Here is a 25,224-nt window from a genome sequence, read left to right on the forward strand (position 1 = left end):
TTTAGACATGTCTCTGTGCCTCCTTTTTTCCAGAAAATGGAACCTTGGGAATTCTGCTTCCCCCCTCCTTCCGGCTACAGCTGTCAGGAAGCTTAGGGGCAAACTGAGCCCCCATACTCTCTGAGGCGCCTGCTTACATACATTCCCTTGGCTTCCTTCCTTTCAGAGGTCTTTGTTCTGTTTTTTCCCCACAGGATTGGCTCTACCCTCTGTTTTAACCTTTAAGGAGAAGGGGGAGGGAGCTGCCATTTATAGCTTAGGGCTTAAGAGTGCAGGCTGCAAGGACTCAGATGCTGCCTGTGGGCCCCTGGACAAGTTATTCACACTCTCTAAGCCTCAGTCTCCTCATCCATAGCACAGGAATGATAATAGCTCCTATCTCGTAGACAGTTTGTCTGTGGGGATTAAATGAGACCATTAATGTAAAGCATTTGGAACCATACTTGGTTCTTAGTAAGTGCTCAATAACGCCAACAATTACAGTTATCATCACATCTTCATGAGACTCTGCACCAGTGATTTGTAAGAAAGAATTTTCTCAAATTCTCACAATGGTCCTGGGCTGTAGATGGCATCTCCCCATTGTACTGGTGGGAAAAGTGAAGCGGAGCAATTGAGTGATTTGCCTGTGGTCCCACCTTAGGAAAAGGTCAAAGCTGGGATTTGAACCCAGGGTTGTGTCTGTCTCTCTCCTTTATGCATGTACACCACCCTGCCTCTCTGGGTCAGCAGGCTCAAATGAGGCAAGACCTCCAAGCTACACAGCTTGGTGTGGGTGGCCACATGGCATGAGTGATTTCTCTGTGCCTGTCCCTTCATCTCTCAGAGGAGGTGGGTAGGCCAACTCAGTGGTTCTGCAATCTGGCTGGATATCAAATTCACCTGCGAATGGGTTAAAAACCATAGATTCCCGGGCCCCTCCCCAACCTACTGAAGCAGAATCCAGAAGGCTGGGGTCCAGGAATCTGTATTTTTTTTTTTAGGATTTTATTTATTTATTTATTTATTTATTTATTTATTTATTTATTTGACAGAGGGAGAGGCAGTAAGAGAGGGAACACAAGCAGGAGAACCGGGAGAGGGAGAAGCAGGCTTCCCACTGAGCAGGGGCTCAATCCCAGGACCCTGGGACCAAGACCTAACAACTGACCCACCCAGGTGCCTGGAATCTGTATTTCTAACAGCTCACACAGTGATTCTGATGTAGCCAGTCTGGCCTTCAAACATCTATAGATGAAATTTAAAGCGAGGCTGGCAGCCAGGACAGCTCTCTGGCCTGCAGAGCCTGAGATGGTATCCTCAAGGGCAGCCTGCACTTCACTCTGTCTTCCCATTGCCCTTGCATTCTCAGTGGTCATGTGAAGAAAGCAACTGTGGCTTCCCCCATCCTTGGTGGAAAAAAATACAGAAGTTTATAGATCAACCTACTCTGTCATTCCCTCATTCACAGTTACTGATACATTCATGCATTTATTCACATTACATTAATCTACTCCATCCTTTACTCACACATTCGTACATTCCATTTTTCATTCACATTCTCTCTGTGTCAATCAGAATGATGTCAAAAACAGATGGCACACTCAATGGGTAACTGCAGATAAATTAGTGAAGACATAATTGTCAGATATGGGCAGGGATAGGGAACTCACAAGGGATGGTCAGCTACCCAAGGACTAATTAGCTGAAAGCCATTTCCACTCCAAAAATTGAAGGATCAAAGGAATAGGTTATAAGAAAGTGCTGAGATTTATAAATGGAACCAAGTACAGTTCCAAATATTTACATTAATGGTCTCATTTAATCCCCCCAATGTGTTGCCCACAGGAGTTTATGTCCATGGTTAGGGAACTCAGACAAGGCCAAAAGACAACTCAGTAGATACGACTACATGGGAATAAATACCTTAAACTCTCTGATCATGTCCATTTCATGCCAGTGTGTCTTGTTTGCAGAACAAGGGAGCCCAGAGGATGCAATCAAGAAAAGTCATTATCTTGGGGCACAGAATGGGATAGACATGACTCAAGCGGAGCAAATGGGGAATGATGAAGAGAGCCCAGCACGATCATCTCTTGAGCTACTTTTTTTCCTGCTTGGGGAGTCCCAGTCATCTGTCCTACCTCAAGATTTTCAATGTAGGCACACATCACCTGGTGAACTGGGTGCAGGACCACATCCAGTGCCACAGTCTACTATCTTAGGAACATCCAAGTTACACCGACTCCATCACTTATGCCAGCATGGTAAGAGAGAAGTCAACCTCAGAGGCTGCATCGGAGGTGACTCTGGCTTCTCAGCTCAGGGCAAGCAGGTAGGAAGGGCCCCATGCACTCCAAGGCATTGGCTGAGCTGGCCCAGGTGGGCTGTGGGTGGGTGGTACAACCACTGCCTGGGTCCTGAGGATGAGGGGACTCAGTGAAAGGGTAAAAGCAGGTTCTGGTCATACCCACTCTTCCACCCAATCAGCCACTCAGTCTTGACCCATCCTCGAATGGCTTCCATGTGTTAACAGCACCTACACGTCGGTTAGCTTAGTCTTGGCACTTCAGGCCTGCCCAGATCTGGCTGCTTCTCCAGCCCCATTATAGTGAGCACCCTTCGCCCCTGCCTGCCTGGTTCCCCTCCTCTCTCTCACAACTCTGTGCCTTTGCTTGTACAGTTTTTCCCACCTAGGCCTCTCTCCTCTGTCAGCTGGTGACCATCACATGCCCTGACAGCTGCCCTGATGTGCCCCATCCTTGAATTTATTTTCTCCCTTACTCAGGGCTGATGTCACAGCCCCTCACCTCCACCTCAGGCCATCCCGCTGTCAGCATTTGTCCCCCACCAGTTACTGCTCTTTCCTGCCCTCTCTCCCCCACCCCTTTCCAGGGCCCAGCTCCTGCTCCATGGTTTGGTCTAGGAAGCCCTCCCCTGTCCTCTCCTACCCTCCTAGGCAGGTCACCATGCCCTGGGCTCTACCTCTCCCGGTTCTGGCCCATCTCTGACTGTGGCATTATTCTCTTCTCTCTAGCCAAGCATAGTAACCTGCATATTACAGGTATAAAATAAAATAAAGATACACATTTCCCTGTGTGTTTGGCCCTGTGCCTGGGCTTGTTAACACAGGTATTGTTCTTGCTGGGAGGATGGCTTGGGTAGAACAAATGGAAAGTGGCGTGCAGGAGGGAGGAAGTGCTCTCTTTTATTAGGCACCTGTGCACAGTCACAGCACCATCTGCTTCCACATGTGTGGCCTCATTCAATCTTCACAACAGCTCTGTGGGGTGGACATTACCATTAACAGTTAATGAAACCTGAGGAAGCTGAGACTCAGGGAAAAGAAAAGAACAGCCCTAGGCCATTCAGCCAGTAAAAAGAGCCAGGATTAAGAACCAAGCTTTCCTGTCTGCCCCTCAGCATCCCCACTGTAGAGGTGGTAGTGTCCTAGGCAAGGCATTGCACTGGAAGGCCCAGTCCTCTTGGCTCCCTTTCTGTTACCTTCAGACTGGCAGGCTCCCCTTAAGGTGGACACAGACCCTTGACTTCCACCCATCTTACTCCTCAGAGCAGAGTAGAGGGTATTGGTGGCATCACTCCTGCCCCACGGCACCACCTGCAGCCAGGGGTCTCTTGGTTGGGGCCAGGTATGGCCCTCCCCACACAGTTCAATGCCCAGTTTGGACACATGGCTATCTCCACAATGCACACTGCCCTCACACACAAACATGTGTGCATGTACATGTAAATGCCCGGCACCTACCTTCATGCTTATGGGCACAGTACACCATGCAGTTTACAAAGCACTTTCCCATCGACTGTCACCTATAATCAATCACAGAGGACGTCACCTACTGTGTATCAGGGAGCACTCTGGGTGCTTCTCATCCACTATCTAATGTGATGCTCACAAAGGGCTGTGTGAGGGGCGCCTGGGTGGCACAGCGGTTAAGCGTCTGCCTTTGGCTCAGGGCGTGATCCTGGCGTTGTGGGATCGAGCCCCACATCAGGCTCCTCTGCTATGAGCCTGCTTCTTCCTCTCCCACTCCCCCTGCTTGTGTTCCCTCTCTCGCTGGCTGTCTCTATCTCTGTCAAATAAATAAATAAAATCTTTAAAAAAAAAAAAAACAAAGGGCTGTGTGAGCTAATGCTGTTCACATCTTACAGACAGGAGATACAAAGCCAGATAGAAGTGGGGTTGTGTCCCAGTTCACACAGGGACCATTTAAAGAAGGGGGAATGAACCATGAGAGACTATGGACTCTGGGAAACAAACTGAGGGCTTCAGAGGGGAAGGGGGTAGGGGATTGGGATAGGCTGGTGATGGGTATTAAGGAGGGCACGTATTGCATGGTGCACTGGGTGTTATACGCAAGTAATGAATCATGGAACTTTACATCAAAAACTTGGGATGTACTGTATGGTGACTAACATAATATAATAAAAATATTATTATAAAAAAATTAAAAAATAAAGAAGCTAGGGGAGTTTAAACCCTGTTGCCTACCTTCCAATCTAGGGCTCTTTCCACCAGAGCACACTGACTGCTGACTCATAATCCATTACTAGAATGTGTGTACACAATGCCTATATTTAGACATATATGTGTGTGCTTGTGTCTATGCATTTGTGCAGATGTCCATTACACACCATCTGCGACTAATAACATGCCTTTGCAAAAGAAGAGTGAATCACTTGTTCATTTGGGCTCTCACAGCTCTTTATGGTTCCTCTTGGTGCTGTCATTGTTTCCCTCACTGGACTGGTTGTGTCTTGAGAACAGGACTCTCTGGGACCATGAATACCATGAATACTGTAGTTTCTAATGCATGTTTGTTTAATAAACAAGTAAATGTCTGAGTGAGTTGAGTGAGTGTCTGTGACAGATTGGAATGCTGTATGGAGCCTCTGATAAGCCCCAACTGGAGAATCAAAACACAAGCCTCTGAAGTTTTGAAGCAAAAGTCATGCACTTTGTCAAATAACTACTCTCCTTTTAAGAAACACCTCCTGGCACCTGATGACTAATTTAACAAAGTTAAATTACTGGCCGTGGTAGAGTTTGAATACCTAACCATGGGATTTCAAGTGACCATGCAAACTGAGCAGCCCATCCTGGGCTTGGTGCCAACTGATCCACCAAGCCAAAAAGTTGGGCAGGCAATAACAACATTCCAACACCAAAGGACAGTGGTATAAACAAAACCGGTCTGGAGAAGGTCTTGAAAGAAAAAATGAGTTAAAGGAGGCTCACACTCCCATTAACACCTACCCCTGCCACACTGCTTGCTCTCTGTTATTTCAGACCTAGATCTCTGTAGGTAGTTCCCAATAACCAGCTTACTGAAGAAGAAAAAACCCAGGAGCATGGTTTGCAGGTGCTGCTACTTGATAAGGTGGAACTAGGTGGAAGTTGACAGCTGTGGTGTTAATAGCCCCACTCAGGTGTGACCCCGATGGGAAGTAAGGAAGCAAAATTCTCTTAGAAGGCAAAACTCAGGGCCATACATCTGGTTGATCTCTTTACCCAGAAAGTGACCTGACCAGGCACACAATCAATATCAACTAATACTCTGGCCAGATGGTCCAAGACTGGGAAGGAACAAGACTGTAGAACTGATAGCAATAACAATAATGCAACAAAATACTTAGTGCTGAACCTAGGCTAGTTTCAGTAACAAAGACTGTTACCATCCTCCTTATTTCCTTCTTTGCTCTGTGTGTGTGTGTATGTGTGTGTGTTTAGTTTATTTCCATCCTCTTCATCTTTGCCCCATTGTAGAATATAGCGTGTGCATGGTGGCTCAACATACAATTTAGTTCGTAGCTTGTAGCATATCTAGAAAGGGTTGCAAGGTAACTAGAATAGGAAAGGCTATCACCCAAAATTACTGGGCTTGGAGCTGGAAATAGTGGGTAAGATTTGCTGTAATCTTTTGGAGAAGGGGTGAGTGGTAGTTATACATGGATTAGTAGCATTATGTTGAACCAAGGCATTTTTGAAAGTGTAAGTCTGGGGAGAAGTTCGCTATCCATTTTGTTTTCACAAATGCTTGATCTCTAGTAGATATTTCTTGTTCTCTCTCTCTCTCTCTCTCTCTCTCTCTCTCTCTCCCCTCACCCCTCTTTCTTGGGTATCCAGCATTCATTCTACCTTGTTTTATTCATTCCAAAGGAAATATTATTCGAGGGCTTGCATTTTCAACGTGGGGGTGTTGGTGGATGGGGTGGTGGGTAATCACCCCCAAAGGGGTGAAAATTGGCTCTTGGGGAGGCAAAAATAATCAGCAATTATGCTAGTTTGTGGCCCTCTAAGGCTCAAGCCTACCTGATAAAAATCTTATTCCTTAGTTTTTAATTTCTCTTACTGGGTTTTCTTGGCTATCACATGAGCAGCAATGCTGAGGTCACAGAAGATACACCAAATGTATGCAAGGTCAGTGTTACAAAATCTTGGAGAATAGATGGCTGTGACTGGAGGACTTTCAATCCATTGCTCCACTGCAGTCATATAGTGAGAACTGGCCTGCATGTGCCTGTTGCTGACTGCCATTGACTGCCTTTGATCCTCAGTGCCTTCGTGTTATTTGGGCTTTGAGAATTAAATTAAAATAGTTTCTATTTAATTCTACAGAAGTTATTCATTCCATCATTACTTATGTCAAGTACTGAAAAGAAAAACTGCTAATACCTGAATGAATATCTAGCAGCTACTTATTTTATCATATTAAGAAACACTTAAAAGTGAACAAAATTAAGTTCACTAAAAATAGTTTTAAATTAATTTAAATTTCCAATTGTTTTACTTTTTCTTGAAAAATGTGAATAACTTTTTAAAAAATGTATTACACTGCTATCATATCTGTTATAAAAATGGCTGAAAAAATAAAAATGGCTAATTTCCAGGGGCATCTGGCTGGCTATGTTGGTAGAATATGTGACTCTTGATCTCAGGGTCATGAGTTCAAACCTCACATTGGGTGTGGAGACTACTTAAAATAAATGGTTAATTTTCATATGTAATTTGATACATTACAATGTAAATTACATTATAATGTGAATAAATTGCATTTAAAGTTTTCAGCAAATAGGGATGCTTGGGTGGCTCAGTTAAGCATCTGCCTTAGGCTCAGGTCATGATCCCAGGGTCCTGGGATCGAATCCCGCATTGGGCTCCTTACTCAGCAGGGAGCCTGCTTCTCCCTCTCCCTCTGTCTGCTGCTCCCCCTGCTTGTGTACACTCTCTCTCGTTCTGACAAATAAATAAATAAAAATCTTTAAAAAAATGTTTTAAAAAGTTGTTCAAATAGTTATCAAGTTAAATATTAATAGCTTTAATGATTTTTAAACTAACTTTTAACTTAAACATTTTAGTCATCACTAACCCAGTATTTAATAAAAATATATATATGTATAAAGCACAAATATACAGTTATTAAATACATATACAGTATATCTGTGGTATTGAAATTTCATGGGTTGGAGCAATAGCAATTAGGACGGAAAAGGCTTCTAAAGGAGTGATAATGAAAAATAGGTGGAGAACAATAGCTAAATTGTGGAAGGAGCCAAGATGCCCTTCAACAGATGACTGGATAAAGAATATGTGGCCCATATATACAATGGAATATTACTCAGCCATCAGAAAGAACGATTACCCAACATTTGCAGCAACACAGACGGGACTGGAGGAGAAAGGACCTAGAGAGAAAGACAATTATCATATGGTTTCACTCATTTATGGAACATAAGAAATAGCAGGGAGATCAGTAGGAGAAGGAAGGGAAGAATGAAGAGGGGGTAAACAGAAGAGGGAATGAACCATGAGAAACTATGGACTCTTGGAAACAAACTGAGGGCTTCACAGGGGAGGGGGTTGGGGGATTGGGATAGGCCGGTGATGGGTATTAAGGAGGACACGTATTGCATGGTGCACTGGTTGTTATATGCAAGTAATGAATCATGGAACTTTACATCAAAAACTTGGGATGTACTGTATGGTGACTAACATAACATTACAAAAAATTAAAAAAAAAATAGGTGGAGTAACTGCTCTAGGAGCTCTTCCATCTCCTAGTCAAGGGGAAGACATACAGTATAATCTAAAATTATTTGGAATTTAATATATACTTAAAGAAAGAATGAAAATTGTGGGGAATCACTCATTGTAGTAATGGCCTCCAAGCTGACAATTGGCAAAAACATGAACTGGAGTCTATCGCCATTTTCTCTTCCCAGTTCTGGCCATTACCCACTTGCCTGGAACCAGACTTCATTTCTTCCTCCCCTGTCCTACATGCCTTCAGTCCTTATATTTGAGGAGGAATAAGCCAACCCCTTGTCCTCTCAAATTCTAGGCCTTGCATGAAGGGAGAAGAGGTAGAGACCCCTGCAAGCCAAGTGGTCTGCAGAGGGAAGTGGAAAGGGCAGAGTTCTCCCATGACTATTATACACTCTTATCTCTATCAAGCACTTTTAACTCAATTATTAGAATTACAATCCCCAAATTCCTTGCCAGCCCCCATCACCTGCCCATTCCATTTTCAGATGGACATCGTCTGAGAATCTGAGGAGGGCCCTGGACACAGTACCCATCCACTAAAGAGCCCTTCCTAAGCCTAAGCTGTCCCTGACCTTGTCTACCTCTTCCAGGTACTACCCAGCCCCTGAGGAAACCATACTTTATGCAATCAATGGAAGAACCTCTGCTTCCAGTGAAGAGCACCTCCACAGCAAAAGCAAGTCTCAATTCATGGCCATAGGCAAGAAGCTGCCTTGCTTTAAATGGAAGTTGGTTTTTGGTTTTTTGGGGTTTTTTTTTTTTTTGAGATTGTTCTTTTATTGCTTAGTCTACAGGAGGGAAGAGGCAGCCATTACTAGGTCCTTCATAAGATTCTGTCCCAGTGATTAGGGGTCTGAGGTATTGGGTGATTAGATGGCGGGGGCTTCCTGGAGAGAAAGGTCCAGGGAAATACTCCCCCAAATTGGGTGAAGGTGGATCTCTGATTGCCTGAGGGCCCTATGCCTTGGTGGGGAGTGTAGCTGAAAGGACACCTTCAGTCACACAAGTGTACTTTGGCACCTGGTTCCAAATGTTCCTCTCTACCCCAACTCCTGGCACCATCCCTGGTGATTTCACTGTCCACATGGATAACCCAACCAATACCCTGGTACCCCAGGCTATTGACCCCTCATCTCCAGAAAATGCCATCTTCTCTCCCCTTCAAGCACCCAATCCTCGGACCTTACATCAGAGTTCTCTCTGCTCTGTCTTCTTAAATACAATCATCCCACTGTCTGACCATATGACTAGTCCCCTAGATCATCTCTCCAGTTCTCTCAATACCCTTCCCAGATACCTAGAACACTGCCATAGAGCAGGTACTTAGTATATTTACTTAACATTCTGCCCTGTTCACAGACTTCAGAGACTCCTGCCCATAAACTCCTACACTGTCTTCCGGTTCATCACACAATTTCCTCATCTGCTTCCCCAAGCCTGCCTGGGTCCCATGATCCATCTCTTCCACCATTCTGTGTATCTACCAGGTCAGACACTATTCACACAGTAATGAAGACAAAGACCCACATACTCACTGCCCTTGATCTTATGTCCTTATTCCAGAACCAAAACCTTGGGATAAATTAACTCATCTTGATTCTAAGATTGCTGAGCACCTTGCCATGGGGAAAGGTCTCCCAAAAATCATGAGCTCCATCCTCTATTGGAGCCTCCCCTCTGCCTGACATCTTCCACAATCCCCTTTCCAAGTCCTTTCTGGACAGTCCCTTCTCTCAGGCCTTACCCTCCCACCTCCTCAGGGCTATATGGGTCAGTCTTTAACATCTTCCTCTTTATTGGCTTCTGCCTGCTCAAGCCTCTCTCTCCTTTCCCAAGAAAATCCTCACTTATTCCCGTATCTCCCTTTACCTACCTCTTTCTCCTCCCTTTCTCATCCAAATTTCTCAAAAAGAGAGCCTATATTTGATGTCATGTCCTCTACCTCTGCTTTCTGCTTGACTTGCCTACCTCAGGGCTCTTCTTCAAAGTGTAGTCCTCTGTGCTTAGAATCTTCATGACTCCCCACCCCACCGCAATCCTGCCTACACTGCAGACTAGAGATGCAGCTCAAGCTATCCCAGAGAGATGCTAACCTTGCTCCCCTGAATCCAGTAAACACAGATTGAGGTGGAAACTCTCCCAATTTATTTTTAAATGTGATACCAAAATATGACAGCCCACCAAAAAAAAGAGCAATAAACTCAGAAATGGCAAATAGATTTAATGTAGAATATCAACTTCAATTGATTGATAGTGGCTGCCTAGAGTGCTGTGTTGAGTACGTTTCTGAAGATGCACCCCGGCTTGAAGAGAAAGACTGCTGAGATTAGGAATATCTGAAAACACAAAACAAAAGAAATGCAAAAAGTCAACTGATAGCCACCAAAAGGGAAGGAATAAAATGCCAATAGCAGGGTTTTCCCACATGCTCCACATGGTCCTGCAACCTTGGCCTTCCTATAACCAGCCAGCTCCTCATCCCAACCCCACACGCCCTGGCTGTCCCAGCCCAGTCTAAGTAGATACCTGAATTCTCACTTATAGGAGAAACCACAGGCACCAGAGCTGCCACTGGTGCTGGCACCAGCTCCACTGAGGCCCGCGAAGAGCCCAAACGTGAGAGTGGCAGTCAGGCTGGCACTGGCACCGAAGCCACCACTGGCACTGGCACTAGCACCGGAGCTAGCACCACCACTCTCTTGGGCTTTGGCTTTAGCTTCAGCTCCCGCCTGGATCCGAGCTTTGGCCCAGGGTCCAATATCAGCTTCGTCCCAGTTGCAGGGCCCAGCAGCATTTTCAGAGCCAAGCCCAATGCCCATTCGAGCTCTGATCTCAGCTCTCGCCTTGGCTTCAGCTGCAGCCTCAGCAGCAGCCTTCATATCTGCTTCCATTGCTTCTCGGTACTGAGCTGCCCATTCCTTGGGATCCTTCTTTTGTACCTGAAACAGAAATTACCACCATCAGAAGGATCAGAATCCAAGCCCTGAGCCCCTAACTGTATGATTCTTGTTGAGTATGCTAGGCACCATGCTGCATGCTCTACACAATAATAACCATATAATAAATACTACTAGTAGTTATGTACTTAACGTTCCATCCCTGCTTTGACACCTACTAGCTCTGGGACCTTGGACATGTCACCTAACAACCTCTCTCAGCCTGATTTTTCTAATCTGGTATAGGGTAATGACGTGTCAGTTGTACAAATTAAACGATTCAGATAAACATCTGGCACAGTAACAGGGGCTTCAAAATCTTCACATATGAACTGCAGGCTGCTGCTCTACACACAGCCTACCCTAGCCAGCAGCACCCTATGCTTTTGATATGCCAAGCTTGGACAGCTATCCAATTACCTTGCAGGCAAACTTGAGGACTTTCATCTTGCTGGTCTCATAGTAGGAGCGCAGGCCCCAGAAGAACTCATACTCAGGGGGATTGCTATTAGGCACTCTGGCATAGTCCAAGTACCTTGAAAAGAGAAGATAAAAGCCTTTATGTCTAAGACAACCACAGCCCACCCATGTATGGACTGGACAGGTTGTAAGTGGCAACCTCCCCTACTAAGCAAGATAGCTTTTCTTCCAGTATTGAGTTCTGTCCCAGCATGTGTCTGTGTGTGTGTGTGGGTGGGTGTGTTCGTGCATGCACATGTGCTCTCTAAGGATAAAGGGTATGGTGGGCCCTGTCCAGAAAGTCAGGGAGGCTCCATGACCAAATCGGCCCCTTACCAGCCGGGGCTACAGTCAGACTTCCACTCTGAGACCCAGGTCCCTCAACTGAAAATGGGGGTGGGATGGCAGCACCTATTCTTCAGGGTAGTTACAAAAATGAAATGAGATGCACAAGTCAAGTCCCCAGCACAGTACCTGCTACCTAAAGCTATCATTCTATAGCATTTCTTTATGGAGATTAATTTTTATAAAGCCCTGGTTAGCACAGTAAAAAGAACCTAGGCATTGGGGTCAGGATCTAAATAGGACTCTCCCATTTGCTACCTGTGTAGCAATTTACTTGAGAAATTACTTCACTTCTCTGAACCTCAGTTTACTCACATGTACAATGCTGGTGATGACAATCCCTACCTTGAAGAACTGTCCTGAAAGGATACGTGAAAGTACATGTAGGTCAGGAAATGTGTCATCCTGTTCCCTCTCACTACCTCAGGAATAAGCTACCTACCACACACACACACACACACACACACACACACACACACACTATAGGTTAATTACTCAGCTCTGAAACAAGCAAAACACATAGAACACACCATCATCAGACACACACTTACTTCTGCTTCACAAACTCATCAGTAATAAGCTTCTTCACGTCCCCAAAAAGTGAGTGATGGATCCTGATGGCAAAGAAAAAAAAAATCCATCAATAAATCAATTAATCAATCGACCAGATATGGCACTTCCCAGACGTATGCAGAGACATTTTCAACATGGAAAAGAGGTTACTAGCACAAGAGAAAAACTCCATAGAAGCCCAAGAAATAGTGAGACAGGGGGCAGAGTTTGGGATCACTTCCCCATCCATCCAGGGCAGAACCCTGGACCCTTTACCAGCACCCCCGCCCACTCCACCAGACACCACCAAACTGATGCAATCCTGGGACTATCCTCTCTTTCCAAATGACAACATGGACAGCAAGCACTGAGAGAGCCCAATCATACCCAGGGCGCAGCCCCAGCTTGCGCAGCACCTCCCAGATGACAGCTGTAAGGGGAAGCAAGAAGAGATAGGGACAGAAAATGAGCACGTGGAATTCCAACTGTGGCCACCCATTCAGCTGCATGCCCAGCCACTCACCCTCACTAGACCGATTTCCATTCATAAAGATGATGCTAAGAAGCACCATGAGGAGACCTAGCTTGGGTGAATCCTTAGTCCTAGGGGAATAAAAGGGTAGAGAGAAGGTTTATATCCAGTGGCCATCTGCAAAAAACACACCAGCCAGCTCACTAGGCTATCCTCTACCAGATTCCTCAGACACGACAAATTCTTCCCAGTCTATGCTTCAAGCTCTATGCAACCCTGAGCAAGGCACTTGAGTCTCAGTCTCCTATTGAGTAGAATGGAAAATCCAATCCTCCCCTGCCCCAGGTTGCCAAGAGGAGAGAAGAATTCCTGTCAACCTGGGACAACCCAGGCACCCAACCAATGTGAGTCCCTTCTTTCTCTCTCAGGTCTCTCTGCCCCAAAAGAATTCTAGGCACAGCCCCAGTGATGCTCCTGTCCTTCAAGCATCATGATTCACCCACACCAGGAAGCCCTCCCTTGAGAACCAGTCTACCAAAGCCATCAGGAAGAGACAAGCAATGACAGGTCTGCTTTCCTGGGATGCTTCCTGAGAAACAGAAAACCTGACAGGAGGAATGCACAGCTCCAGGCTTCTACAACCTTCAGTCCCCTTCAGTCAATCATAATCAGCACCACTACCATGTGCAGGGCTCCAGCTATGTGGAGGAACTGGAACAGGGGCTTTTTAGGTCCTGTCTTCCTGCTTCTCCAAGGAATTGTGGGGAGAGACGACAGGGATGGGGTAGTGCCATAGACAAAGTAGAGCCTCCCTCCCACCCCAGCCCTTTCCCTGCTTACGTTCCCAGTATGCCTGCATCAGTGGGTTCTAAGGTGCTGAGAAGAATGTACAAGTGGTCATTCTTATCAATTTCCTTCAACTGAATCCCAAATACCTATGGATGGGGAAAACAGCTTGTAAGATCACAATTCAGCTTCCTGAGCATCCCACAGCTCCCATGTACCTAGGTGTGTGGGGGTCCATGGATGTGGGTGTGTATGTGCATGTGTGTGGTGTGGGGGGAGGGAAGAGTGAGATAATGTATGTAAACCTAAGTGGTTGGTACACAGCAAACAGGTAAGAAATCTACTATTGTTCTCAGCATTATCTCTGTGATTAGTGGAAATCTAGGGAGACAGAGAATGGGGAATGGAAGGAAGACGTGAGCATGTGAAATACATTACAGGACATCTCCAGCAGCAGACAGAAGCCAGGACTAAGTTGGGAGGCTTGTGTCCTAGCTGTGCTTTTATGAGACTTGCTGTGTGACCCTGGGCTAGTCTATGCTCCTCATTAGGCACTCTGGATATGGGAAGGCCCCTTCCTATCTATCCATTCACACAGTGATAGGGCTGAATTAGTGAGTCTCTGTGTTCCCACCCCAGAACAGACATGTACACTTGTTCAATTAAATGCTTCCCACTGCAATCCATCCCCCATGGCTGCCCCTTCACCTTCTCCAAGGAATAGCCTGCTCGTTCAATGATTTCAGGGTACACATCAGTGTATTCTTTGATGATGTCCTTCAGCATGTCTGCAAGGGGAGAGTGTTGCGAGCACCTGAGCTGAAGTGAAGCCAGGTGGCCCCAAATCCAAGCTTAAGACCCTTTGCCAACCCTGCTGTGGGTGGCACAAACAGGTTCTGAAGTAATGAATAGAGATGCTAGCACTGCCAAATTAGAACTCTGGGAGTACAAAGGTAGGAGCATAAGGGCAAGAAATGTCCTCAGCACATGGAAAAGAGGGCAATGGAGGGCATAGCTTAAGGGATAGAGGATTAGCAGGACTCTACCTGAGCGTTTGATGGGAATCTTTGTCTGGTCTTTAACCAAGAGGTACTTCACCAAATCATTTGCCTGGGAAAGGGAAAAAAAAGTAGAAAGATCAAAATATGTTTGCAGAAGATTTGAGAGGAAGGCAGAAAAGACAGGCAAGGCAGAAGATAAGGCAGAGTGGAGAGGACAGAGTTCTTACCCTCCCCTGCAAAAGGGCCACATCTCGAGGTGGTGGTGCTTCAGGCTCTTGGGATGACTGGAGCTTGGCAGCTCGACGGCGAGCCTTGCCCCTACGGGCTTTAGGTGACCTCAGGGAGAGCAAAGCTCTCCGGGCCCAAGCAGCCAACCGAGTCCTTGATGCCCTGCGGGCCCAAAAGGCTATGGGGCCTCTTGAAGCCCTGCGGGCCATTGAGGCCATTAGGGCCTTTGAGACCCTTCGGCCAGCTGTGGTTCCAGAAGCCTGACTCTGATCACTGTTGCCATCTTCTTCACCGTTCAGATGCTTTACCTGCATTAACAGAGAGGAAGCACAATATTGTCAGATGAAGTAGGTGGTCCTTTTCCCTCATTCTATCTCTTCTGGAAGGCCCCTCTAATCACAACCCTAGAGTAACAGCCTGACTAGTCACTGGCCATGTTGACTCTTGGGTTTGTTCTTCACTGACTCCCATTCAGGAGTTTCATCTCTCCACCAGGCCAGGAGCAACCTAAGGGTGGGGCCTGAGGCTTCTCCTCTTCCTATGTCCAACACTGGCTCTGCTTGTACCACCCTGCACAAGTCACCCCACCTCTCCGGGACTCAGCTTCCTTCTCTATAAAACTGGATTACTTTCAGGATTTAATGAAATAACCTGTATGAATATGCCTAGCTCAAGGTCTAACACGTGGTAGCTACTGTGTAAATACAAACTGCTTTATATTCGCATTGCAGCTACGTGTACTATCTCAGTTCTCCATGAGTCTGTGAAAACTCTGCAGAGAGAAATTATATCACATTCCTCTTATTGTCCCCCACAGCCTTGATGAGCACAGGGAACTTTCTAAATATTTGCAGAACAAATGAACCAACTGAGAGAAGTGGAAAGGGAAGACTGGTGATCACAGAGCTCTTACCTTTCTGGCTTTCTTGGCCTTGACCTTGGGCCGAGTATCTTGATTCTCCTGAGCCTGAGCAGCTGCACCCTCAGGCTTAGCTTCATCTGCCAAAGCCTGAGAGGCAGAAGCCTCAGTCTCCAGGGCCTTTGTATTGACCTTCGAATCAGCCACACAGCTGATCTTTTTGGTTTCAGTGGCAGGCATTGTCACAGGCTGAGGGTCAGCACTCTGCATCTTGGTGTCAGCTGCTGGATTCTTCTTTTCAACTGCCAGAACCTGGGTATCAGTCAGCTTAGTGGTAGGTGAGGCCTGAGTAGCAGCTGCCTCCTGAGCTTCTGGGGCCTTTGAGACCCCTGTGGCCTTTGAGACTCCTGCAGCATTTGACACCTTCATGGCTTCTGAGACCTCTGGTGCCTTTGAGGTCTTTGGTGTCTCTGAGACCTCCAAGTTCTGGGTCACTGTCAATAGGGTCTGTATCTTCAAGCCACTGTCCTTCACTGAAGTTTCAGCCTGCAAGAGGAAGCAGGGAAGCTCACAGATCTCCCCACCCCCAACTAGACAAATGACTCCAAAATTCCAGGGCCTCACTCCTCTGACCTATACTAACTCCTCCTCGCCGTGTGCTCTGCCCACCTAACCCCAACAAGGCCTCTCCTTCCTCTGAGCGGGAAGTGATGGCAGAAGAAGGGCAGGCCTACCCTCCCTCCCTCCTACCTTCCTCCATCCTTCATTCCTTCATTCTTTTCTCCCTCACTCTACTGGTGGGGGGTGCACCCAGGCAGGAAGGTGGGTAAAGAAGGACAAGGATGGGAGGAGTGGTGCCAAGGGAACTGAGGGAGCAACAGGGGCTGGAGAAGAAAAGTAGCAAGGGAGAGGACAGAAAGAGGCCTTACCTGGAAGCGGGTTGGACCCGTACCTCTCTTGCTTGTGTCAGACATGTCTCAAGTTGGCCTGGCAAGAGCTGAGCCTGAGGAGAGAAGGCCTGTGTCAAAGGGGGAGCCTCCTGAACGTCCTCTCTCCTGTTCTGCCTGGAAGCTGATCCTCACTTTCCCTAGGGCCCCAATCCCAAACCCCTCCCCCACCCCAATGACTCCGTTCTCAGATTCAGTAATCCAAAGCTTCTAGATCTCAATTCTCTGCAGCCGCGCCCTCCCCTTCTCCAGGAAGATGTGCCAGCGCGGCAGCTGAGGACCCCGCCCCTTTTCCCAGTGCACCCCCCCACCCAGCCGCAGGCCAAAAATGCGCATGCGCGTTCTCTGAAGGGCCCACCTCAGCCCCGCCCGCTTTCCCAGCACAAGCTCTTTCTTTGATGTCCACCGTGCACATGCGCATTCGGCAACTGCCCTGTCTCCGTGCTGGCTTTTCTCTACACGCCCCTTCCACAGTGCGCATGCGCAATGGTCCGGACTTAGTCCACCACCCCTTCCCAAAACACGCCCTCCTCCAGGTCCACCGTACCATTCGGTCCCGCCCCCTCCCGTACAAGCCTCCCTCTAAAATTGTCGCAGTGTCTGGTGGTCCTGGCCCCTCCGCTACTCACACCCACCCAAAGTCCACATTACAGCCCGGTCCCGCCCTTTTTCGCAGCATGCCTCCTCCAACCTGGGGCAAAACGCATCTTGGTTCCACCCCTTCCTTAATACACCCCCTCCTCAAATCAGAATGGAGCCAGTGATTCCATCTTGGGCCCCGCCAAACCGGGTCCAGTCCCCTCCCTTCCCATCCGGATGGATCCGGTACGATCCGGTCCCTACAACAGGTTTTCTCCAGATCCCAGAGGGTGGGGCCGATCCCTACTGGGCTGTGATCCAGAGCCGAGCCCCGCAGCTCACCTCCTTCTCCTTAAATTCCAGAGTGCGTCCACTCGCTAAGCCCCTCCAAAACTCCTAGACTGCCCTCCCCTCTCCAGGCCGGAAGTGGTCCCGCCCCTTTCCGCCTCCCTAGGGGGCCTCCGTCGGAGCCAGTCTGCCCTTCCCCCCCCAGGCTCCTCATTCCTTATCACCCCCCTGTATTCCCTCTGCCTAGCTCCCTGTTCCCTATTACCCATCGCATTTCCTATTTTACCCCACAGAATTACTTATTCCCATTCCTTACATCCTCCTCCCGTGTTACCTATGCAACCCTTCCTTAGTACTCCTTAACCCTTCTCTGCATTCTCTATTTTCTCTTCTGGATTTTCACTTTCTCTCAGTGTTCCCCTCCCCCTCCCAGTCCGCCACCCAACAAACCCGGTTCCCCTCCTCCCCCACTAGTTTCTGATCCCCAGTCCTTCTGCCTACTACCCTCAATAGTCCTTGTTGCCTACATCCCGCTCCAGGTCATCTCTCCCTCAGCTGCAGTGGTGCAGTTAAGGATTGCCCACTTGCCTGGCTATAGGTTCGAGGGGACTGAAATCACTGTCTGGCTGCAAGGAAACCCAAATCTCAACGCCCCTCACCTTGTCCTCGAGCAAGTCCGGGACGAGTCTGCCCTCTCTCAGTCCCTCTCGAAGTCTCAGCCTCCTGAACTAGAGCTGCAGCCAGCGCAGCCCAGCCCCTTTCCGCAGCCCCCTGCCACCCCCCCCCTCCTTCCTTGGGGGTGGGGCAATGGGGCCCCGCTCAGGGATGTCTGACGCCAAAGCCCGTGTTTATGCCATTGTACCAGGCTCATTCTGCAGACCTTTCAACTAAAATCACCCCCTCAAAGCGATTCATTTATTGAATGTATTTATTTTTATATCTTTATTTTTTTTATTACAAAGGTAATGTGTTGTGAAAATTCAAATAATGCAGAAATATGTAAATACCAAAGAAAGGCCACCCTTATCTCATTTCCCAGAAACAACCATCAAAATAACATTTTGATATACATCCCTCCCGATTTTTTTCTATTCATATACTAATTATTTGGGTTTTCTCTCCACAAATGGTATCCTACACCTATTGTTCTGTGACCTGTTTTTTTCCCGTTATATATGCTAAACAGCTTTCCATAGTGCGCATTTTTCTTAACAGCTGCATAGTCTTTTCTTGTATAGATGGCCCATAATTTATTTAACCAGTCCAGGATACATGGGTATGGACTTTTAGATTGTTTCTCTCTGCTTCATGCTTAAAGATGCTTTCCACATTCCTATATTATAACAGCCCCTGTTTTTTTTCCAAACACTTTTATGGCTTCAGTGTTTACATTTAAATATGAGATTATTCCAAAATCTGTTTTGTAAAAGGATTCAGCTTAATAACTTTCCAAAAGCACAGTCTCTTATCCCTACACCATGTGCGAATTAATCCATCTTTTTTTCCCACTGATTTGAAATGACACCTTTATCACATAATAAATTCACATAAGAAATTGGGTCTATTCAAGAGAACAAAATATGATGTATAAATACTGGAAAGTAGACAAAATTATCATTAATTACTGAGTTTATGAATGCAGACCTGGACAACCCAAGAACATCAACTAAAAAGTTATTAGAAACCATAATAAGGGGCGCCTGGGTGGCTCAGTTGTTAAGCGTCTGCCTTCGGCTCAGGGCATGATCCCAGAGTCCTGGGATGGAGCCCCACATCAGGCTCCTCCACTGGGAGCCTGCTTCTTCCTCTCCCACTCCCCCTGCTTGTGTTCCCTCTCTCGCTGGCTGTCTCTCTCTGTCAAATAAATAAATAAATAATCTTTTTAAAAAAAAGAAGCCATAATAAAATTCAGCATAGTGGTCAGTTACAGAAATAATATTCAATACCTTTCTTACACTCAAAAGTAATTCAAATGGCCATATGTCTTCTGATTTATGAGGTCACCCTTTCCTTTACTAAACTAATAGAACATCAATCCTTACATTCTATGGATAATTCACACACACACACACACACACACACACACACGCACGCACACACACACCCCACACATTCAAAATGGACCTCTGTTCTCCTGACTCCTCTTTTTCTCTGAATTGTTGCTTCCTCCAAGTTTATAACAGTTTACTCCTTTTTTGCCTCCTAGGTTCTCTACCCCATCCACAGGGCTTTATTTCACACTAGACACAGCTCCTCCTTGTCTTCCAGTTCTAGTACCCAAATTCCCATTGCTTTCAAATCATAGCAAGCCTTGAATGACAAGATAAGGACTTTGGTCTTGATCTTGAGAGCACTGAGAGGTTTTTGAAGGGTTTTAGGTTTTGATACAATACAAATTTGTGTTTTAGAGAGAACACCCTAGCTGCCTGATCCATAAGGAGTATAGATTAGATGTACACCTGTGAAGAGGGTGAGTAGTCATCTAGGTAAACAATGACTGTGGTTTGGCCTAGAATGGTAGCAATAGAGGTAGTGAGAAACGGTTGAATTCAGAATATATTAAAGAAGTAAAAATCAACAAGACAATGAATAACTGGGTGTGAGGAAAGGGGTGAGGAGGAGGGAAGTAGCAAAGGGAACTCTTGGGGATCTGATTTGAGAGATCAAATGTGTCAATGGTAACTCGTTTCACTGAGATATGGAATACTAACAGAGGGGAACTGAGCATGGGTATTGAGATACCTGTGGGACATCCAAGAAGAAATAGTCCAGAGGCAGTTGAATATACACATCTGAAGCTAAGAAAGATGTCTGGACTGAAGTTACAGGTCTAGAAGTCATCAGTATATAAATGGTTCTTTAATCTATGGAAAGGGCAAAAGCACCTGAGAAGAATGTGCAACCTTAGAAGAGGTGGGGCCTAGGGAAGAACCCTGGAGACCAACAGTGACTATGGTATAGGTGGAGAAAAAGGAAAACATGAGAGAGATGGATAGGTAGTGACCAAAGAGATAAGGAGAAAAGCAGGAGACAGTAGTGTCACAAAGCCAAGGGAAGAGATTGTTTCAAAAAGAGGAAGGAGTCAATAGTGTTGAAGCTATCAAGAGGTCAAGAAAAGTCCTGAAAAAATGTCTAGGGATTATAACAATCAGGTTGTGGTCTGGTCTCTGGTGACCTTGGAGAGGATAATTTCAGTACACACATTTGTGGCATAGATTGCTAATTGCTTACTCCAATATGCATTCTTTTTCCTTAGTAATAAAACATCTTGAGTTTTAGCTGGACACAGCCTCCTGGAATAAAGGCTATGAAGACAAGGTTTAAATCCTAAGGATAGTGGAGCAGTAAACTAAAAAGAACCTGGATTTTTTAACAACAATTTCACAGTGCCACCATATCATCTTTGGACTGCCTAATCTCTAGATTTCTTTTGGGTGAGATAAATACATGTATGTCTTATTTAAGCCCTTGTTACTTGGGAGTCCATGCCATGCAGTAGCTTCATGGTTGCAGTGAGTTGAGATGTGAATGGTAGATGAGGTATACATGACAATGAATATAGACTACTCTTTCAAGAAACACCTGAGCCTGATTTGAAGGTTCTCCCAAAATCTAGCCCTAACTAGTTTTTCAGCCCTTTTCTTGCTGTTTTTCTGAACACTGCCTATATTCCAACCAAAACAAAACACTTACTATTACCAGATAAGCCCTGCCTTCTTTTGCTTAGGAGTCTTTGTTTGTACAATTTCTTCCCCATGAAACATCCTCTTGTTACATATCCTCTGTTACAACCTCCACCATTTTAAATTCCACAACATTTTAAGTCCCAACTGTGGCCTTTGGGATCCTGGAGCAACTTTAAAGGAATACAGAGTCAGAAGCTTAGGAGATACTGGATTCAAGGGACTCAAGCAAAATCTCAGTCCAAGTCCATCAGCAAGGCATTCCCAAAGATTTCTGAAGCCAAACTTCCCCAGTGTCCTCTCAATACCACCATCTTCCTTAACATAATACCATAGCCACCCTTATCTTATGACCTGGGCAATCAGAAGACAGGAAGAAACCTTATCAGATGAAAAAAGACAAATTCATTCACAATCTTCACCCTTGGACTAGAGAGATTTCTTTCCACCTTCTCCTTGTGAACGCTTGGAATCTTTTGATCTTTAGCACCTACTCATAAAACCTGAAGAACCTAGGTCACTGAGTCCCAGACAAGTTTCCAGCATCCATCCATCAGTAGGCAAATACCTGAGATCATATAGGTTCTACATATCAACTAAGGACAAAGATGAAAAGCTGAGCTATCACCAGGTAGCTCTGTTCAGGAGATAAGGAAAGGCAGGCTAAAGATTGCTTAGTGCAGAATGTCGGGGTATGAAACTGCCTAATCCCAGAACATCTGTGATTTCAGATCCCTGGGGCTTAAATCAGAAACCCAGAATATCCTTAACCACCAACCCTCTCCTAACATGTTTCCCTTTCCCCAAACTATACAAAATAAGTATCTCTGAATTTTCCAAAATTTTGGAAAATTTAGAGATAAGTCTGGAAGTGCGTGGCAAAGGTTTCTTTCCAAGGATACCTATCACACGTTTTTAGTCATCTAAGTCTGCATATCATGGCTATCAGCTTAAAATTGGACATCAGACTTTTCTGTTCTTCACATTTTTTCAGCTATTCCCATCACTAGGAAAGACCTACTAACTATCTCTTCTCCTGGGTTCCACTCCTCATTGCTGTTGGGCCTTTTCTGTCCTTCAACATCTGGAGGGGGGAACTCCTCTATTTCCAATTTTCAGATTTCTTTGTCCTCTGTCATGAACTTCTGGTGGAATCTTTCTTTCTTTCTTTCTTTCTTTCTTTCTTTCTTTCTTTCTTTCTTTCTTTCTTTCCTTCTTTCTTTCTCTCTTCCTTTCTTTCTTTCTTTCTTTCTTTCTTTCTTTCTTTCTTTCTTTCTTTCTTTCTTTCTTTCTTTCTTTCTTTTTTCCTTTTAGGTGCAGCGCAATTTAATTATTCTGTAATACTCTAAGCCCAGAAAGGTATCTTTCCACAATCAAAATGACTTCATTTGGTTAAACCAAAGGCAAATTTCCCATAGATGAGGAAACTGGCTACCACTTTTGGACTAACACTCTTTCTCCCCTGCTTTTTGCATGTTGAGTCCTTTCTCAGTACAAGTCTGTGAAGCAGATTCAGGCCATTCAACAGTCACTGAGCACCGACTATGTATTAAGCACCTCTATAGAGGTAGTCCTTGCTCTTGAGGGGCTTTCATTTCTACTGTATGAGCATTAGGCCCATTTTACAGTGGAAAAAATTGGTGGTAAGGGAAGTACCTTGCCCATGGCAAAGCAACTAACAACTAGTGAATGGCAAAGAGAGGACTTGAACCCAAGTCGGTACAATGCCAAATACCAGAGCCTTCACCACTGTGCTATACTACTTCCAATGTTTTAAGTCTGAGAATATCCTTTCCAACCCTCTTCATAAACATATGTGTGTCCCAATGTTCATAGCAGCATTGTCCACAATAGCTAAATTGTGGAAAGAGCCGAGATGCCCTTCAACAGACGAATGGATAAAGAAGATGTGGTCCATATATACAATGGAATATTACTCAGCCATCAGAAACAACAATTACCCAACATTTGCAGCAACATGGATGGGACTGGAGGAGATTATGCTAAGTGAAATAAGTCAAGCAGAGAAAGACAATTATCATATGGTTTCACTCATTTATGGAACATAAGAAATAGGAAGATCAGTAGGAGAAGGAAGGGAAGAATGAGGGGGGGTAAACAGAAGGGGGAATGAACCATGAGAGACTATGGACTCTGGGAAACAAACTGAGGGCTTCACAGGGGAGGGGGTTGGGGGATTGGATAGGCCGGTGTTGGGTATTAAGGAGGGCACGTATTGTATGGTGCACTGGGTGTTATATGCAAATAATGAATCATGGAACATTACATCAAAAACTAAGGATATACTGTATGGTGACTAACATAACATAATAAAAATTATTATTAAAAAAAAAGAAAGGGGAACCCTCTTACACTGTTGGTAGGAATGCAAGTTGGTACAGCCACTTTGGAAAACAGTGTGGAGGTCCCTCAAAAAGTTAAAAATAGAGCTACCAGCAATTGCACTACTGGGTGTTTACCCCAAAGATACAGACATAATGAAGAGAAGGGCCACATGCACCCCAATGTTCATAGCAGCATTGTCCACAATAGCTAAATTGTGGAAGGAGCCGAGATGCCCTTCAACAGATGACTGGATTAAGAAGATGTGGTCCATATATACAATAGAATATTACTCAGCCATCAGAAAGAATGATTATCCAACATTTGCTTCAACATGGGCGGGACTGGAGGAGATTATGCTAAGTGAAATAAGTCAAGCAGAGAAAGACAATTATCATATGGTTTCACTCATTTATGGAACATAAGATATAGCAGGGAGATCAGTAGGAGAAGGAAGGGAAGAATTAAGTGGGGTTGAACAGAAGGGGGAAGGAACCATGAGAGACTATGGACTCTGGGAAACAAACTGAGGGCTTCAGAGGGGAAGGGGGTGAGGGATTGGAAGAGGCTGGTGATGGGTGTTAAATGGAGCACTGGGTGTTTATACACAAACAATGAATCATGGAACACTACATCAAAAACTAAGGTGACTAACATAACATAATAAAAATTAAAAAGACCAAAAAAATAATAATAAAAAAGAAAGTACACCAACTTCGGTAATAGAATATATTGGATAGCTTATATACATTTGTATTGCTATGCTTTCAATGTGCATAGCTGCTATTAAGATTACTCAGATAAAATTCATCTGAAGGTAAAAAAAAAATCAAAAACATATGTGTGGTGCGTTACAGTATGATTATCTTCCATGGAGGTGAATCTAACAGGATCTTCACATACCCACTTTGATACTATCATAAAGTCTCATAGGATATATAATTATTTTGTTGGTATGAGATCATCATAAAGTTTTTAGAATTTTATTTTTATTAAAGTAATACATGAACCAGGCAATAAATCAAACAGTACAGAAGAGCCTATGATCAAAACCAATAGTCCCTTGCCTCAATCTTCCCCATCTCACTCCCTCCAAGCAACCTTTTATTAAAAGGTTTTTTTGGTTGTTGTTGTTCTGCTGGTAGCTTCCTTTATACCTCTGAATAACATGTATATATCTGTTTCTTGGTTTATAAAATTTAGACAATATCTTATTGTCTTCCCTGTATGGCAATGAAAATTTTGTTTATGTACATACAGTGCCTCACATTTCCCTCTGCTCCCCTGAATTTTTAAACACTGATATTCCTTTTTTATTGTTGTTGTTGTTCTTGGTTAATTTTATAACTTTAAAAGATAAAACCTCCGTTCCTTATTCCATCCATTTTTGACAGATAATTTCAACTGCCCACTTTTTAGGACAAGGATATTAGGGTCACTACCCTCCCCCTACCCATTCAATAACTCACATTGTCAGTTTCATCTTTCCTTTGCATTGTTCAGGTTATTAACATTTACATTCTGTTCTGTAGCCACAACCAGGTCTTTCATGTTTTGTCCCCCAGTTGGCTCTAAAACCTGAAAACCAATAAATAGCATTTACATTATCATGATTATGTAAAAATTTTTCTAAACCCAGCTGGGTACTGAGCCAGGAATGCACTTCCTTCTCTACAAGTCCAAAGACACAATCTTTGGGCCT

At 45.1% G+C, this 25,224-nt stretch overlaps 1 protein-coding gene across 4 annotated transcripts; it reads right to left on the minus strand.

The window, feature by feature from the left end:
- Nucleotides 1-10,245: 10,245 nt before the first annotated feature.
- MAGED2 (MAGE family member D2) lies at nucleotides 10,246-18,277 on the minus strand. Of its 4 annotated transcripts, none has more exons than XM_087859384.1 (13): nucleotides 18,156-18,277; nucleotides 16,612-16,685; nucleotides 15,737-16,228; nucleotides 14,823-15,131; nucleotides 14,641-14,704; nucleotides 14,303-14,382; nucleotides 13,649-13,743; nucleotides 12,860-12,939; nucleotides 12,724-12,766; nucleotides 12,336-12,398; nucleotides 11,401-11,515; nucleotides 10,571-10,983; nucleotides 10,246-10,380 (listed from the first exon to the last, which is right to left on the minus strand). In XM_087859384.1, exons 2-12 carry the CDS (start codon nucleotides 16,654-16,656, stop codon nucleotides 10,579-10,581), a joined length of 1,791 nt encoding a protein of 596 aa, XP_087715510.1. In that variant the 5' UTR covers nucleotides 16,657-16,685; nucleotides 18,156-18,277; the 3' UTR covers nucleotides 10,246-10,380; nucleotides 10,571-10,578. The 4 variants fall into 4 exon arrangements, with proteins under 4 accessions (XP_087715510.1, XP_045652198.2, XP_087715511.1 ...); XM_045796242.2 differs by lacking the exon at nucleotides 18,156-18,277 and adding an exon at nucleotides 17,551-17,635; XM_087859385.1 differs by lacking the exon at nucleotides 18,156-18,277 and adding an exon at nucleotides 16,988-17,006.
- Nucleotides 18,278-25,224: the final 6,947 nt, after the last annotated feature.

The sequence above is a fragment of the Ursus americanus genome, chromosome X (assembly GCF_024610735.1).
Source record: "Ursus americanus isolate L20-20 chromosome X, mUrsAme1.1.p, whole genome shotgun sequence".
NCBI lineage: Eukaryota > Metazoa > Chordata > Mammalia > Carnivora > Ursidae > Ursus > Ursus americanus.

Bases quoted from the DNA above. Each gene is read 5' to 3' on its own strand.
- MAGED2 (XM_087859384.1), bottom strand. From the start codon at position 16,656: ATGTCTGACACAAGCAAGAGAGGTACGGGTCCAACCCGCTTCCAG. The intron at 12,399-12,723 runs GTATGATTGGGC...CTTTGCCATCAG, and splicing joins AAGCTGGGGCTGCGCCCTGG to GATCCATCACTCACTTTTTG. The intron at 10,984-11,400 runs GTAATTGGATAG...TTTCTGTTTCAG, and splicing joins TCCTCAAGTTTGCCTGCAAG to GTACAAAAGAAGGATCCCAA.